The following is a 17,980-nucleotide window of genomic DNA, read 5'->3' as shown; positions in this document are numbered from 1 at the left end:
TGTGCATGAGGCCCTGGCTTCAGTCTCCAGGACCAATAAGCCACCAAGACATGGACAGGGTATGGTGGTGAATGCCTTTAAACCCAGCACTTGGGAGGCAGAGGCAAGTGGATCTCTGTGAGTTTGGGGCCAGCCAAGGTTAGAGATGGCTCAGAGGTTAAGAGCAGCTCTTCCAGAGGTCCTGAGTTCAATTCCCAGCAACCACATGGTGGCTCACAACCATCTATAATGAGATCTGGTGCCCTCTTCTGGTGTGCAGGTGTACATGCAGGCAGAACGCTGTACACATAATAAATAAATAAAAATGTTTAACAAAAACAAAACAACAAAACACAACACAAGAAGTACAGTCAGGGCCTAAAAGATGAGTGAGCCAAGCCATGGTCCTGGGGTGACTGAGCCGTGTGAGCCCAAGTGAGAGAAGATTTGGGGGTCCCTAGGGTCCTAGGAACAATCATAGCTGGAAGTGGAGGAGTAGCTGTCTGGAGACTTTGTGTGTGTGTGTCGACCGACATATGCTGGAAAGAGAGAGTGGGAGAGCTGGCATCCATTGCAGGCCACTTCTATGCCAAGCAAGGTCCTGAGAGGGCACCTACCGCCTCTGCTGTCCCCAGCTTGCTGGTCTAGCCATCTACTTTCCCCTGGGTAGGCCACAGGTTCCTCAGGTTCCCAGGCAACCCCTGTGCTGTGGCCCAACTCTGAGGCAGGCGCCAGGCACTGTCTGGGCAGGAGGAGGCTATGGCAGTGAGTGACACTGCCCAGGGCTCAGATTAGCTGTGACTGGCACCACTGAGGGATGGCAGCTCACGCCCTGGCTGCTGGGGAGGCTGCTCCATAATGCAGCAGCCAGAGGATCCCTTGAGGACAGCTCAGGACACGGAGAACCAGGAGCTAGAGCTGGCACTGGGTACCTCTGGAGAATAAAGGCAAGCAGTCACCCCCATTATCCATCATGAACACATACATCCAGCCTTTGCTGACTGCTTACTGTGGTCAGCTCTGCAGACTGAGAGACAAGCAAGCAGGCCTGCTTCCCGTTCTTTAGAAAGACTTTCTGACATGGCGGAACTACCCTCCCTTTTTGTTTGTTTGTTTTCTGAGACAAGGTCTCTCTCTGGCTGTCCTGGACTTGTTTTGTAGACCAGGCTGGCCTCGAACTCACAGAGATCTGCCTGCCTCTGCCTCCCCAAGTGCTGTGATTACAGGTGTGTGCTACCTTGCCTGGCTTGTGACTACCCCTTTTAGGAAGGCAGGTCCATATTTGGGAAGTGTGATCGTCTTCTAGAGCTGTGGTCTCCAAAACCCTAAAACAACTATGTTATTCCCCTGCTCGATATTCACCCATCACTCCGAAGTGCTGCTGGAGTAAAATCTACATTCCCTAAGGTTGCCTGGAATGCTCCATTGGTGCTGCCCTCTGGCTGTGCCTAATTTTGTCCCCCATGCCCCCACCCCCTGCCCCTTTCAGACCAAGCTTTGCTTTGTAGCCCAAGATGACTCCAAACTTTAATCCTCCTGCCTTAGTCTACCCAGAGTTGGGAATTCCAGGCATGGGGTACTGTAGCCAGCCTGCTGGGTTCAGTTCTTTCCGGTATAGGCAATGACCTATGCTCAGGTAGAACTCAGGCTTTTGGAGGCTGGCTGAGTGGGTGGGTGAAGGCATGTGCCAACGAGCTAATGGATTGAGGCCCCTTCCCCTGCAGCAGAGCATCCAGGAATGAGAGTCCTGAATTCTGCTGCGCTGCCAGCTCGCTCCTGCTCCAGGCAGAGTTTCCACTGGCCTGGACTCCCTCCCTGGGTTCCTCCCTGGGGAGAGGAGGGTGTGCTATACCCATTTCTCACATTGTTCTGGCCCACAGCCTTTTTGTGTTTAAGCCAAGACTGACCAGCTCTGTAGGGTGCACAGACCCCACTCAGGGATGGAGAAGCAGTCCTCAGGCCAGGTCTATGGCACACACAGGGCCTGCTGGTCAGCTAGCCCGAGCTGCTCTTTTTTTTTTTTTTTGGGTCCTGACCAGCTGGAAGATCCTCTAGGCTGGAGCCTAGCACTTGGCTCTGGCTGAGGCTCTCCTGGCCTCTTCTCTCTCCTCGGCACAGTCACTCTTCAGCTTCTGGCTTCCTCAAGGCCCAGCCTGTCTGAGTTGTCCCCGAGTTTTATTTTTGGAACAAGTGGCATTTTCTTTCCTTATATCTTCCCTTCCTTCTGGGAAGGTGTGGGACCCTTGGGTTCTGCCGGGGGATAGGGCTTTGGCCTCAGTGCCTGGGTGGTAGATCCCTCCAGACTTTCAAGGGGAGACTCCTAACCCAGAAGATGCACCCAAGCCAGTGCCCCACCCCCTTTCCCCACCCAGTGTGTGACTCATGCCTACCCTTGTCCTTGAAGAGCACCGCTCTAGCCAAAAGAAATCATAATTTGAGGCACCATAAGGGCCCCCTCCTATTATTGTGGGGGCGATGTAGTTCAGGGGTTATGAACAGGGACAGACAGGTCTGATTCTAACCTCCGTCTGCTGTGCAGCCTGTGCCGGGCGCTCAACCTCTCTGAGCCCGAGTCTCAGCTACAAAGCAGTGCCTCCATCTACAGCACCAGGCTGCTAGGAGAAGGGAATGAAAACAACATCTGTAAAGCGCTCTCAACAGTGTCGGGCACACAGAAGGGGCTCATCTGATGTCGGCCATGGCGGGTGAAGAGATAGAGGGCCAGCGCTGGAGTGGACTGGCCCAGGGTCCTAGAACTCAAGGCAAGCTGCCTTCTGCAAAATTATGCACTTCTTTCCCATCAAAGAGAAGGGAGGGACTGAGATTTGTCCCAGGAAGGGCTTTCTTGAATCAGTCAGATGAGTCCTCAGCCTTCCATGATGGCCTCAGCCTAGCGCCCTGGTCAGGCCACCTCTTCTTTCCTCTGTTCTACCTTGTTTTTTGGCTCTCTGAGCACTTGAAACTTGGGTTGCAGGGGCCTCAGAACTCAGTCCCATGGACTCCAGACTCTGTGAGGGGTAGGGAGTGCTGGGTCCTGCCTGACATCAGAGTAGAGAAACTAGAGCAACTCTCAGGCCAGCTGGGGCTCTTCCAAGTCAGCCAGATGTCTCAGGAATGTGCTGAGCTGGGAACTACCTCTCAGCTTCCCTCACTACCCCCAGCCCTCACCCCACATCTGCTTGCTGGGCTAGGCCTCAGCCCCACCCCCTGCCCTTTCTCATCCTTCTCTGGAGAGCCTGGCATCCCTCTGATCCTCTCACCACACTTCAGCTCCTTGGTCTTCTGGAGGGATTGTCAAAGGCAAGGGTTCTTTTTCTCCACAGACCCCCTGTGGGCTGGGCTGACCTTGTGGGAGCCCTGGCTGTCTGGGAGGGGAGAGTTCTGAGAGCATGTAACATGCCAGACCCCAAATGTGGAACTGATTTGCAGGGCTGGAGAGAGAGGGGTGAAGGCTTTGGAGAGGCAGAGGGTAGGGCTGGGCGTCCACTCTGGGAGATGAGCTCTGGGCATCTTGTCCCAGCTGAGGGCTGGGAGAGCCAAGGGGTTGATGGGTGTGCCAGGCTGGGCTTGGCTCAAGAATGGATTCAGATCCTTCCAGCCCCCCGGGCTTCATAGGGGCTCGCTTTGTCTAACATTGAAGGGGTCTGATGGGATAGAGGAACCCTATTAGAGTGCTGAGGCTGGGCCAAGAGACGGCATGGCTTGGGGGATACCCCATTTCTAAAAAGAGACAGCTTAACCTTCTGCAAGGGTGGAGTTGCCTCGGGTCCCGTGTTGTGATGAAAGAGCCAAAGGAACTAGGAGCTAGTGCTCTTGGCCCAGCAGGGGTCACATCAGGTCACGGGGGTGGGGTGGGGGTCTGTGATTTCAAGAGAGGAGGAGAGGGACCTGGTTCACTGCTGTCTCATGCCACCCTGGGCTTCGGGAAAGCCCACCGCTGGGTCTGCTCCTGAGGAAAGCCCCCGAGCATTCAGATAGGCTGACAGCTAAGATGCCCTAACGGACTCTAGACCTCCTGGCACCAAGACAGGTCAAAGTTGCCGGGGCCATGTCACTGTCCTGGCCAGAGCTCCCTGTGTGCTGCTGGGAAACCTTGCAGCTCCCTAGCATGGTAACAAAGGTCTGAGATAACAGATCTCACGGAAGATGTAATGCTCTGCCTCGCTTTCCAGCTTGTAAGATGGTCACTTCCTTTGCTTATACCCTGAGCCTGGAATGTCTTTTTATCTTCTCATCCCTGATCCTTTCATCCTCTAAGCTCACACGCTGCTTCCTCCAGGAAGCCATCCTGGATCAATCAGCTCCAAAAATTCTTTCTCTTGTGCTACAGCAGCACGCAAGCTGCTGGCTGCTGGTTAGTGCCAGGCCTTGAACTGTATGCACAATGGGACCCACGTCTCCTTCTAAATGGAACGCCTAAGCATGAGAGAGCAGGGGAAGTTCCTGGCAGTACAGGTGACGGTAATAATAATGGCGAACGTGTACTTGCTGGGCTCCTGCTCTGCTTCTTTGCCTTCAGGGTCTCTTTAAGCTCCATAAAACAAAGGAGATCCTATCAGAGCCTTTGCTTTACAAACCAAGCACAAAGAGAGACACACTGCCCAGCTCCGTGCTGCTCGCAGTTAGCCAAAGCACGCTGAACCCAGCCATGACTCCAGAGCCTGTGTTCTTCAGTGTCCTTGGCTGCTGACAGAATGGACAGAATGGAAGGCGGGTTCCGGCTGCCCCTGTACTAAAGGACGGGGTATAAAATGGAGTCTACACCCAGGGCCCAGCCCTGTTCCTTCCCTGGCTTTCCATCTCCTGATACCTAGAAACACAGAGCCCTGTCACCCAGGGCTGGAAAGTTTGGGGTTTAACCCAAAGAAAAGGCCTTCCATCCAGGTCTGGTGTTGCAGGCCTGTAACCCTAACTACGCTGGAGGCTGAGGCAGGAGGATCACAAGTTCAAGGGCCTGCCCAGACTACAAAGTGAGTTCAAGGCCAAGCCTTAGAGAGACTTTGTCTTAAAACGTTAAAAAGGAAAAGAGCACTTGCCTAGCATGAACAAGGCCTGAGGGCAGTTCTCAGTACTATATAAGAAAAGCTTCCACACAGAACTGGAGAGGGTGGTTTGTTTCCCGAAGGGCAGTGGCCAAAAGTGTCACTTTTCAGACAGTGACAGCAACAGTCAGAGTGAAAGCAACAGCAACTGTGTTCTACAGAGGCACAGTGTGTGCCGGGCTCTGTGCTAGGGCCCTCTGTAAGAATTCCTAGTCTAGGGCCAGAGGGCTGAGCCGGTAAAGGTGGCAAGCCTGGTAACCTAACCAACATGGTGGAAACAGGAAACAGACACCGAGTCTTTGCACACCTTCACATGTACCCTGACACACACACACACACACACACACACACACACACACACACACGAAAGAGAGGAGGGAGGGAGGGAGGGAGAAAAGAAAAGAGAAAGAGACATTCTAGTTTAGTTCTCATGAGAACCCTTCTTTTGACCATTTTCCCCACTTCGGGCATGAAGAAAAGAAGTCTGAACAGGACGTGGTGACGCATACCCTTAATCCCAGCCCTGTGGTGCGGGGAGGGTGTGGAGGCAGAGGCAGGCGGGCCTCTGGGAGTTTGAGGCCAGCCTGGTCTACAAATCGAGTTCCAGGACAGCAAGGGCTGTTACACAGAGAAAACTTAGTCTCAAAAAATCCAACGAGGAAGGAGAAGGAGGAAGAGGAGGAGAAGTGTGAAGAAGTCAGGCCCCTACCCTGGCAGCTGAGGACAGCCGGGCTTGTTCCTATGGCTACTGGTGACGACACTCAGCATATATGGTCACCCCACCCTCACCTTAGGCATATACCAGCTGTTCAGAGCCTGCCCATCTCTCTGCCCTTGATTTCGGAACTGCTGTCTGTACAGACTGGGCGTCATCATCAGCCCTCTGCCTGAGAGCTTTTGGAGTCTGAATCTGTCCACAGTGAGTGGGTGTGAGAGCTACGCTTGCTCTCTACCCAAACCCATGCAGTTTGGGAGACCATGATAGTCAGAGTACTGTCTGTTTCTAATGGTGTCTGGTGAATTCCTAGATAGCTATTTTTATTATCCTCTGGACTCCACAGGAGGTGAGGTCCCCAACAGTCACATAAGGCCAGGCAGGCATGCTGGCCAGCCGGGCACTCCAGAGGCAAACCGGCTAGCTTGGCTAGGTGGCCTGGTGAAATCTGGGGAAGACCCTGACTCAGCCACTAAAGCAGAAGGGAGGTCGAGCATGACATTCCACACCAATCTTTGATCTCTACATGCCCTCATGTGCATGCATGTTCATACATGTACGCACACACAAATTCAAACATGCATAGATGCATGCATTTAGTGCTCGAGCGTGCGTGTACACATGCACGCGCGCACACACACAGACTATTATGATAAAGTGGAAAGCTGAGGTGAGACATAAGATTATTCAATATTTGAATGATTGTGTGCACGCATAAGGGGATGAATAAAAAAATACGTTAAAAAGAAGGAGCATCAAAGCTGGACGTTTTAAAGTGTTTTCTTTCATCATCCATCTACCTACTTCTCCTTTTACTGCTGCTCCACTCTACCCTTCTCTGCACTCATTTCTTCTCCCATCACCCGCTTACCCATTCCCTCTCCTTTTTTCCTCTCAGTCATCTTTTTTTCTTCTTCTTTCCATCTTCTCCTTATCCATCCAGCAGTTCGCCTGTCCCTCTAGTCAGTTCATCAGCTTATTAATACATCCATCCATGTTTTCAGTTTTCTAAGCTTTCAGTCATCCATCCACCCACCCGTCCATCCATCTATCCTCCTCTCCCTTCACCCATGCAAACACCACTCACTCATCTGCCTGCCTGCCTATAGTGTAAATAAGTATCTTCTAAGCATTACAGCCATAACTAGAGAATAGTCAAAATTAACGAAGGGACCCTCTGGCTTCGGGGAACCCTTAGTCTAATTTTGCAGCGAGGATGTTAAGATCGAGAAAGGGAAAGGCTTTTCCTGAGATCACACAGCAAGCTGAGAAATGAAGTGATTAAGGGATGAGGATGGTTCAGGCAGAGCAGAACCCCCAAGGGGCAGGCTGAGTCTGGCATTCTTCTGGTAGATCCCTGTGGTCACTGCCTGAGAACTGTGTCCCGGCTCTCCAGGAGGGCCTTAAGAGCCTGCCTCATGCCTCTGCTGCTTTCATTTTTGTTATTCTTTTGGAAGGGGCAGGAGGGAGTGGCTGCTGCTGTCCAGCTGTTATGTCGGAGCGCACATCCCTGCTTGGATGTGTCAGCCTCTTTGTGAAGGGTGAAATGGCCTCTGGGCCAACAGCCAAGGACCAAGGAAGCATCATTGAGTGTCCTGTCCCTGGAGAGCTGGGGGAGGAGCAGACTGAGCCCGGCAAAGGGAAATCCGCTCACAACTCAGAGTCAAGTCAAGCTCACTGATGATATGGTATGTCCAGATCTCAAAGATCAAGGCCTTTGACTTTGCAAGGAAACCAATACCCATGACATACTTCCTATGCGGGTCAAGGTTCTCATCCATGTTCTCCTCCTTCCAGCTTTGAACCAGACATTCCCATCTCCACATTTTTCCTGCTTCTGGCTCAGGGTCCTGCCACTGACTGTGGCTTCCCTGGGTCTGCTCACAGGGGTTACACAGACTTCCAGCCAAAGCAATGCTCATAGTCTTGACTCAACTCCACCCAAATCTTTCTTCTCCATCCTGGCCCCTTGGAGTGCTGAGATTTCCAGAAGAACAGCCTGTTCTCCAACATCTGGAAATTGTTTCTTGAGAGAGGGTCAAGGGCAAGCCAGATCCCTGAGAGAGATGCTTCAGGAGGCTCTGGGTATAGAGATTGCAGGAGGTATGTGGAGGCAGAGAGGACATAGTCTGGAGGTTCCTCTATGGGTCCTCCAGAGAACAAAGGTGCAAGTTCCCCAAAGGATTATGGAGCAGCACCCAAAACAGTCATAAGGAGAGGGATCGAGGGACTGGTCCAGGGGCTCAGCTGTGTCTCTAAAACTCCAGGTATCCATGGTGCCCTAAGGATGGCAGCTGAGAGAATGTTTGGATACACAGCAAAGTCTGAACCAGAACAAGAATGTGTGCAAGGGAGCTAGTCTCTAGCTATTTCTCTCTGTCCTCAGAGTCTCTGGAGCACCCTTGCCTTCGAGACAGTGACACACCCTCTCTAAAGCTCCTTTTCTTGTCTGCACAAGGGATAGGGGATGCTGATTGGATTCTCAGGTGGGAGAAGACAACAGTGGTGCTGCCCCCTGAAATGCTTCTCAATGGAGCCTTCACCAGCAGGTGTGGAAGACATTGTGTGTGTGTGTGTGTGTGTGTGTGTGTGTGTGTGTGTGCAAGGCCACCTTGGAGCAACCTTGCAGAACCTCTAATTTGTCCCCGGACTCCTACAACGGTCTGCTTCATCATGGTGTCCACCAGTGTCCAAGTGTAGGAAGCAAGTGAAATCCTGGGTGAATGTGTTTTGTTGACCTGGGCACGACCGTGCCAAAGACTCAAATACCTCAGCCCCATGGGAGTGGTGGAGCCTTCCCCAGGTGACTCTCAGAGGGATGGAACAGCCTTCCTCGGGTTGGAGTGTTGGTAGTGAGTGCAGAAACTGTTTGCAGCCTGAAGACTGCTCCCCCACAAGGTTAGCTGAGTCTGCCTCACTGTTCATGTGTGCGCGATGACTCAGCTTCCCTGGTCAACTATATACAGTAAGCACGCTGAAGTTCCAGTTCAATGTGGCTTCTCCATCAGACAGCCAATCCATCCAGTCCCAGCTCTTCAGTGTCTAGGTGTCTGTCACTTCTAAATTTCTTAGAAAGAGGCGCCATGCAGAGCATGGTATCCATTCTATCCATTTCCTGATTTCTCATTTAGCCATGGGTAGGGATTTAGACCTGAGTGGGTCTCCTTCACTCCTGCAGCCGGGGATCTGCCAATGTGTCTCTCTAATGCCAATCCATCCAAGGAATGTACATGTATATGAGTGAGGAAAAAAAAAAGAATGCCTGGCAGATGCCGAGAGGATTAGGGGCAGGTGAAGCATCCATGGGCTTCCGCGGCACACTCGGGGCTGGCCAGGTCAGGACCCAGAGGCTCCAGGGGCCCCTCTGGAATTTCCTGTATGCCTGTTGGATACTCAGCTATAGTTTGTTCTCATCACCTTTTTTTTTTCTTTTTTTACAGCTTTGCTTTACCTTAAAAGAATTTTCTCCACAAATACAGTAAATCCTTGACTAGAGCAAAGTCCTCTGCAGTGTGAAGAAACCCGAGTTTCTGCCTCATGTTCAGGATGCATCTCAAATAGTATGCAGATCTCTGTGTCTGTGGGGGTCGGCAGCAGCTACCTGTGGGCCTTTCTCAGGATGGTGAGCAGCCTTCACTCTCTTGCTGTTAGCGACAGGTCCATCCACCCGAAATGTATCACTGACTCTACAAAGTTAACCCCATGTGTCACCTAGTTTGGAAACGGTAGGTTGGATTTTGCACTACTGTAGAATTTTTACTAAGCCAGTGCCTATTTTGCGTCACAATATTGTGTTAGGTTTATGGCAACGTGTAAAATTGATACGGTCTCTGCTTTTATGGAACTTTTTCATGGAGGAAATATATAAAAAAGTCAATAAAACAGCTGCAAACTGGGATACAGGCCATGAAGAAACCAAAGGAAGGAAGCAGAAAACAGCAGCCTCCCCCTACCCCCAAAGGCATCTGAGTTCAGAGTAGGAAGCTAAAGAAGAAGGACTTGAGGCAGATCATTTCAAATGGTAGGACTAGCATATGCAAAGGCCCTGAGGTAGGACTGCAGTTTAAGGTGGATGAATATAGGCCTAAGAGACCCAGAACTACCTGAAAAAGAAGAAACAGGGGAGGACCCAGGCTCAAGGTTTGGCTCAAGAGCCACAGGTTGAAATTCCCTACAGGTCAGCCAACCCTAGACTGTCCTAGCTTGGGGCCTGCTGGGGCCTCGGGCGATTATGGCAAAGTCAAAGTAATAGCCACTCTTTGGAAACGATAGTGATGCTCTCTGTAAGGCCCAGAGACAAGATCCACTGCAGGACCCGATGGCTGGGAGCGGGTAAGCTTAGCACCATCACTTTTCTCCCTGGAACATACAGAGGAAGGGAGCTGGGGAGACGGCTCATTCAGTAAGGTCTTGGCCACCCAAACCCGAGGAGCTGAGTTCGATCCCCAGAACACACGTGAAAAGGTAGGTTCACAATTGTGCTGGAGAGGTGGAGACAGGGGCGGCCTGGGGCTGGCTGGCCAGTCTAGCCTAACTGGTGAGCTCCTGGCGAGTGAGGCATGCTGTCTCAAAAGGAAGATGATGCTTCGGAGGCGACTGTCCTCTTGCTCCCCACACACACCCGAATACCTGCACACCCCACCACAGAAAACATACAGACATACTCTGACCTGGACTGAATTCCTTCATTTCATTCACGCCTCTGTCAATGGCTGACCTACACCTTGTACAGAGTTTTGTTGGGCACTGGGATCAAGGAGACAGATGAAGCCCCCTGTGAAGCTTTCAGGAGCGTGTTTCCTCAAAAGTAGGGGAAGGAGAAAAGCTAAACTAAGCAAACTCAGTCTTTTGGTGGCGTCTTTGAGGAGTCCTCCCTTCTGAATGAGAGTGCTGAGATTTTACTTTCACACTGACTTTTTGTTCATTCTTTTCCGGTGGGTTCCATTCTAAGGCCACAGTGCCTTGGCCCTTCTTTTGGTCAGAATTACACACACACACACACACACACACACACACACACACACACACACACACTGTAGAGGGCTGCAGAAAGCCCACCCACACAGGCACATCCAAACACACACATACTTCTCTAATCTCCCCAGATCCTCCAAACGCTGGGGGTGGGGGGCCTCTTGTCTTTCCTGGTTAGCATTAGTGGGGAAGTCAGGCTGGAAATCCAGGAGTGCTGATCAGCCTTACCTCCCTCTAAGCCCCTCCTCTGGGCTGGTCCTGGGGTCCCCTCATCCCCACACCTGGCCTCCCCAGCTGCTGAGAGGTACATGGGTGTGTTGAGCAAACATCCTTGCAACTTCCTGCTGCTCCCCTCTGAGACAACAGAACCCCCCTCCCTGCTCCCCTTCTTCCTCTTCCCCACATCTCCCAGCTGGGGTTTCTCTGGAATCTTGAGTCAGTTCCCTGGAGAGTCACCAGAGATATCTCTTTCTCCTGGCCAGAGGAGAGAGATAAGACAGAACAGACCCTCTCTCCTTCTGTTCTTCCTTTCCAGTTATCTGGGTCCACAGGCTCTCTTGCTCACACAGGACCATAGGGTACAACGCAAGAAAGTGCAAGGACAGTCCCTTAGGAGCTGTGGGAAGGTAGGGAGGCTGGAGGAGGAGAAGCCCACACCTCTGGGAGGAAGGACAGCTGTTCTCTTCTAAGGGAGCCCCTAGAGCTGCACAGACAGCATCACAATATCAGGAAGAAGGCCTCGGCGGCAATGCAAGCACCAGCCGCCTGCTGGCCTGCTAGCCCCCGAGGGTTCTGTTCCGGTCTCTAACAAGACCAAGTCTTCTCAGCTGTGGTCAGGAGGACCTGGCTTCCTTCGTTTGCTTTTAGTGCAATAGGGACATTTGGAGGCCCACAATGGGACTTTTAAGGACGGTGAAGACACAACTTTTCGTCTTCCAGTTAGACATGTCCCTCCCATCCTCATCCCTGGAAACCCTCTCTCACCCTCTCACAGAATGAAGAGGGACTTGGGTGTTGCTGTGGAAGTTAGGCATGGAAATGGAAGGTCCAGAGAAGGAACGGGACTCGCTCAAGGACACACCAATTCCTGATAAGTGCTCCTCACTGCCCCCCTGCTTTCAGTGCTTGGCAGAGGTCAGCTGTGGTCTCCTACTTGCCAGGCCTTAAACTGCATTCATTATTATGTTACCTTTCCCACCAAATCCTTCCAACATTGCTACAGGGAAAGACGTTTTCCTATTTCTGATAAGCAAATCAAGGGCCTGAAGAACTTAAGTCACTAGAACAGCCCCTGTAGCTAGTGGCAGAAGCAGAGCCAGACCCAGAATTTCCAGGTCCTAGCCAGGAGAGGAGCCCTCTCTTCCTACAAACCCTTTCGCCTCCCATAGCTGACCCTGGTCCAGATGAGGGCCCCAGGGCCCCAGCTGTGCTTTCCCTCCTGGTGTCCCACTGCCTATCAGGGCTCCTTTCCTGCACTGGAGCATGGCCCAGAGGAGCAGCTGCAGAGCGGGGCAGGCTGCGGAGTTCATTGAGAAGAAAGCCCAGCTCGGTCTGCAGGGGGCCTGCACTGTACCTTTGGACTTCAAACTTCTTTCCCACCGACCAGAATCTTTTATCTGCTCCAAGAAGGCAGAGTGGACCCTGCCAAACTGTTGTTTTCCTCCTGGGAAACATCTAGAACCACCTTCGTGGTCCAGCTCCTCCCCACCCCCACCTTATGGATCAAGAAACGGAGGCCTGCAGGAAGGAAAGAGAGGCACAGCCCGTGCTCACAAGGGAAACAGAGGCAGAATGAGGCCACAGGCCTCTGCTCCTGAAACAAAGCATCTCTCCTAGTTCCCTTGATCTGATGTAGAAGACTAAGATTTAAGTCTTCCTCAGACAGCAAGACCGGACATGCTGCTTGAGAAGGCCTTGGCACCCTATGACTCCCTGACTGACGGTGACACGAATCGAGCGGCTTGGGACATTCAAGTGAGGGGACACCTACGTCCTTCAAGGACTCGGCCCTTGCCTGCTAAAGTTCTTGTTAGCACAGGAGGTAGAGGCGAACAGGTGGAGACCCGTGTGCTTGGCCCTTCTGGCCAGTGTGGGTAGAGGGTGCACAAGGATGGTTCATTCCATGGCGGTGGTGGGTTCCCATAAGCTTCTCCAAACAGCTCACATTTCTTCAGGATGAGTCAGTCTCTGTCTGTCCGTCTCTTTCTGTCTCTGTCTCTCCCTATCTCTCTCACTGCCATGGCCCTAGTGAATGAGAGAGGAAGGAAAGAAGAGACAGCCACGTTTCCTTAGAAAAGGAGGGTAAAGGAGAGAGAAGGAAGGCCACCTCATAGCCCGCGGGCAGTCACCGAAGCCACGGGGGATAGACAAAGTCAGCAGAGCCACCGACAGCTAAGGGACAGGAAGCACAGTGTCCAAGAGACACACCGAGAGGAGACAGATCTCCTGAGATGTCACCGGTGCTGCCCCGACCCGCCACCCTCAGCTCCCTTCCCGGTAGGTGCTGGGCCTGACTCCATGGGGAGGCCAGGGTCCTTAGTGTTCTGGGTCTGGCTCTGACCCCCTCAAAGCTTCGGGCCTGTGGCCTGGGAAAGCTCCACTGTGCGCCCCCAAGCGGGGATACGGCCTCAGAGCCACCGAGGCCCTAAAGAGGGCACGGGAAAGAGCCCCTTCACTTTGCTCCCAACGTGGTGCCAGAACCCTGGGGTGGGTGGACAGCGGATAGGAGACCGCAGCGAAGAGTGGCGCGCGGGGTGGGTGTGGGCTGGGGACTGGTGGCCCTTGAGCTCCTGTCCGAGGTTCGGATGGCCCCCGACGCCTCCATGTCCCCTTCCCCTGGAAGCCAGGGCCAACGTGTGCTCGGCGTGAGTGCCCAGGAGTGGCGTGGGGCGAACAGCTGCAGCCACGCTCCAGGCTCCTGGTCTAAGCCCCACGCACGTGTCCATCCGGGAGACCCCGAGCCGAGCCCCCTCCTTGACTCCCGCGGGTCTCGGCGGGGTTCCGGGCGCCCCGCGGAGACGGGTGCGAGTTGTGGGCAATGGGGGACCCGAGACCCTGGGGTCCTTACCGCATTGTTGAGGAAATCCGACTCGTTCAGGTCTCCCAAGTCCAGGAAGCTGGATCCCGGGAACAGCCTGTCGGCCGGGAAGGGCTCCAAGACGGCGTCCATCGCGCCGGGTTCCGGGGACCCCACTGGGCTGCTCTTCGCCTCACTCCAGGGCGGCGGCGATCCCCGCACCGAGCTGCGGCTGGGCGCGGGCAGGCGGCCCGGGGGGCAGGTCCCGGCGAGCCCCGGGGGAGGAGCGGCGGGGGTGGCGCGGGTCGGGGGCGCCGAGGGGCCTCAGGGCAGCGGCGCCGAGCGCACCGTGGGCATTCAGCCGACTCCTCCTCCTCCTGCTCCTCCCGGGGCGCAGCTGGCTTCCATGGGGAGCCCGGGGGTGGGGCCGAGGCTGGAGGAGCCCCCCGGGCCGGGCGAGAACCGGGGGTGGGGGAGCTCAGGGCTCCCCCCGAGGCTGGGCGGTTGCCGAGTCGCCGCGGACTCTCCGGGTCTCCTCCTCCGCGCGGCCTCTGTCACTTTCCCGGGTCTGAAGCTGGGAACCCCGGGCTGCTGAGCCCAGCTGGCCCGGCCGCCACGCCTCCACATCAATATTCACGATAATTCAATATTAATGAGCAGAGGGCGTGGCCGGGGCATCGTCTCCTCTCTTTTAAAGGGACACGTTTCGGTTAGGCTTCCTTGGCAGGCTCAGCTCTCTGAAAGCTGAAATAATAAGGGACGAAGGCAACACTATCTGGAAAATGTAGGCTTCGTGAAACCTTTTCTAGCCCCGATTCTGTAAACGGACGACCAGGTTCTTGCCATTCTTTTTCTTTTTCTTTTTTGAAATAGATTCTCTATGTAGCCCCAGCTGGCCTGGAACACAGTGTGTAGACCAGGTTGGCCTCGAACTCACAGAGATCCTCTTGTGTGTGCTCCACCAGGCCGGGTTTTCTTTTCCCCCCTAGTTTGATAGTAAACCCTGAACCAAACCAGGGAACTCTGTTTCAAGCTATAGTCACTGGGTCTGGAGCGATGACTCAAGAAGGTTAAGAGATCTTCCAGAGGAGGACTCAGAAAATACCTTGTCACAATGCGGGTTTTCACACACACACACCACACACACACACACACACACACACACACACGCCTTTCTCTTTTGGGGGGGCAGGGCAGGATTTCCTAGGCTAGGCTGGGATTATAGCCCTGGACCACCACATCCAGTTTTTTATTTTGTTTCGTTGTTACTATGGTTTTTGGTTTGTTTGTTTTTTGAGACTCTGTAGACCAGGCTGGCCTGGAACTCACAGAGATCTGCCTGCCTCTGCCTCCTGAGTGCTGACTAAAGGCCTGGGTCCCCACAGCCTGGCAACACACCCAGCTTCATGGAGCGCTGGAGCTGAGGTCTGGGGCCTTCTGCCTCTCTACCGGGAGCCACATCCCATTGCAGCTTCTTTATTTTTCATCACCATGCTCTCCGTTTACAAGTTGTCTTCCTCACACCTTCCCTGAAGTCCCAGAGGGGAGCAGTAACCATCCTTGAATACACGCAGGACACAGGCATGCCGGACCAGTCTTGTAACCCTTGTTTGCTGACTTGGCTGTGATCACACTGGACTCCAAAACCCTCAGAGCAAACACCAAAGCCAGCTCTTCCCCAGGTAGAGGGTCCACCTAGGCAGTAAGAGACAAGCAGAGCTGCCTTTCTTCTCATCAACCATTAAGCCTCTTGGACGTTGGAGAATGAGAGACTGGTGAGCCAAAGTGCTGTCCAGTCACCTGACACGCATGGGCCCCTTGGACTCATTACTTAAGTACCCGGCTGCTGTGACAACTTAATCTCTTAAAAGGGCCGATAAACAATCTCTCCGCACCAGAACAAGGGAAAGTGGCTCAGAAAGGCACTCCCTTGAGGGCTGGGTCCACTGTTCCTTCCCAGAATGATGCATGGGATTAAGTGTGTCCTCCTTGCTTGAGTGTTTAGCTCAGGATCTAAATGGCCTTTAAGAAGTGGAGATATCATCACAGCTCAGCTGCAGTGATTGCCGAAAATCATCACCTGAGACCAAAGCTGTTTGCCAGCCGAGTAGAGTAGCCAAGTGGCTTGTCCGTATTTCCATGTCCTATTCTTACAGAGGACATAGCTCTGGACCTTCTAGCTTATCACATGACCATTGGCTCCAAGGTTTCCTACGGAGTTTGCTCCCGAGAAACTGGCATCAGAGCCCATGTTCTAGAGACCTGCTCAACAGCAATGGCGCCCTGAAAAGTTAGGCTGAGCACAAAAGAATTCAGTTCTACCCATAGTGATGGATAGAAATAAATGGGGTCATGGGCCAGTCGAGGGTTATTAACGGATAGAGACTGAGCCTTCTCAGGAAAAGGGCCATGGTCCATATCTGGGTGGATAAGACTGGCTCTTATGCGTGAGCCTGTGGCAGCAGGTGTCTGCAGTCCCGGCTCCTGAGCCAGAATCCCTGTGGGCTCCCAGGAGGGGCAGAAGTGTCCCTCTGCCTGCAGTTGGCTGGAAATTGTGCCAGGGTCCCCCTCCCACCCCATGCAAAGCAGCTCTGTAATTAGATACATAGGTACCATTTAAGTGATTGGGGAAGATTATATATTTTAGATAAGTAGGATTAGAATGCTCTGTCTCTCCTTATTCTTGTCCAGGTGAACACCCAAGGAAACCATTGAAAAGAATCCTGGGGAGGCTTTCTAGTTCCGGTACCTCCTGTGGAATCTGAGGAGCAAAACCTCCCAAGAGAAATCCTGGAGGCAAAGTGGGGAGGAGAGAAAAAAGGGGAACAGGCAAGCAGGGCCTGTACAAAGGATAATCATAACTTCCTGGAATAAGTAGGATGGCAGAATCCTGCCAAGATAAGGATTTCTGGCCACTTAGGCTCATATCCTATAAGCGTTACTGAGGGCCTGCTACTAAAATCCCTAGCCCAGGTATTTGACATTGCAAGGAACTATGAAGAAATAAAACAGTTCTGCATGACTGTATGGGTAAGGAAGGCCTCTTTGAGCAGCGTAAGCTGAAGACTGAATGATGGCATTAGGTCATTCAGGGGCAAAATGGAGGGAAAAGTGTTCCAGGGATGGGAGTAGCAGCAAAGAAAGAAAGGCTTGATGGGGTGGGGCAGTGGGATGTGGTACAGGAATGATGAATGTGGAACCAGTGGTGGACACAAACTTGTTCTCATCGTCACACAGAAGTAGGGGCTCCAGTCTATGAAAACGCTGGTAAGGGTTACGCAGGTTCTGACAAAAGTCCTCCCCAACCCCTCTCTCCCCATCCCCACTGCCACAGTCCAGTGGGGGCATGGCCAGAAACACATCTCTTTCATCCTGGGTGGACTCCAGGGCCTTGTGAGTGCCAGAGAAGCTCCCTACTCCTGAGCTCAGCTGGGCCTGGTGACATGTGTAGCTGCCTGTCCTGTAGCTGTGGCTCCAGCTGTGAAGCCAAAGCCTCCTGCATAAAGGCATCTCTACACAGTTGGTGACAGTGACGCACACGAGGAAAAGGGCAAAGATAAGCCTCCTGTCTGTCCCGGTCACTGAAGGTCAGGCGGAGAGTGAGGCTCTTTCCAGGTTGTATTGTGGGATTTGTGTGTGTGTGTTCATACAGTCTGGACTGTCACTACCCTTCACTGAGCCTCAGGTTCTACGTGTGTAAGATGGGGGATGAAGCACTGATCCCTCCTAGGGTCTTTCTTTGACAAGTATCTTCCAAACGGGGAGTTGGGAACCCAGACAGCTAAGCCAAGCCTGGTCCTCAGCCAACCAGGTACTCAGGCTTTCTAGACTCCTACTAGGAGCTACCTGGAGGGTGGCAGGTGGGTGTTACTCATGGCTAGCAGAGCCCTGGGTGGTGGTGAGAAGGTCACCCAAAGTAAATACGCCTTGTTTGCCTGTATCGTAAAGGAAAAAGGTTTTGGCACCCTTGAGCAGGAACTTCTGGGGAACGAAAACATATTCATCCTGGAGATCAAGCTGACTTCCGGGGTGCAGATGGGGGCCCTTTGTTCTCTGTGGTTCTCTAGAATGGCTGCCTGGCTGTTCTTCCTCTGTCCCCCTTTTTGGGGGCTTAACTTGGAGCTTTGGAGTGGCACCCTGCCAGGAAATGAGGGTGACTTTTAACTCTGGCTGTCACTCATCCCTTCCCCACTCCCTTTGCTTGTGTCCTGTCCTCTCTCCACCACGGCCTATATACATTTCCCAGACATTTAC

The 17,980-nt window shown here is 53.1% G+C and overlaps 1 protein-coding gene across 2 annotated transcripts in view; it reads right to left on the bottom strand.

Annotated features, from left to right (window-relative positions):
• The window catches only part of Creb3l1 (cAMP responsive element binding protein 3 like 1), a 39,904-nt gene extending 25,570 nt beyond the window's left edge, over positions 1–14,334 (bottom strand). Inside the window, exon 1 of one of the 2 annotated variants that reach the window (XM_021639294.2) lies at positions 13,778–14,334. In XM_021639294.2, coding sequence (XP_021494969.1) covers positions 13,778–13,879 — 102 coding nt within the window. In that variant the 5' untranslated portion in view covers positions 13,880–14,334. The remainder of the gene's footprint in view (positions 1–13,777) is intronic. The other variant, XM_021639295.2, reaches the window with a different exon arrangement.
• Between the last annotated feature and the right edge of the window lie 3,646 nt (positions 14,335–17,980).

This window comes from Meriones unguiculatus, chromosome 18, assembly GCF_030254825.1.
Source record: "Meriones unguiculatus strain TT.TT164.6M chromosome 18, Bangor_MerUng_6.1, whole genome shotgun sequence".
NCBI classification, from domain to species: domain Eukaryota; kingdom Metazoa; phylum Chordata; class Mammalia; order Rodentia; family Muridae; genus Meriones; species Meriones unguiculatus.
This window is presented reverse-complemented; position numbering and strand designations above follow the sequence as displayed.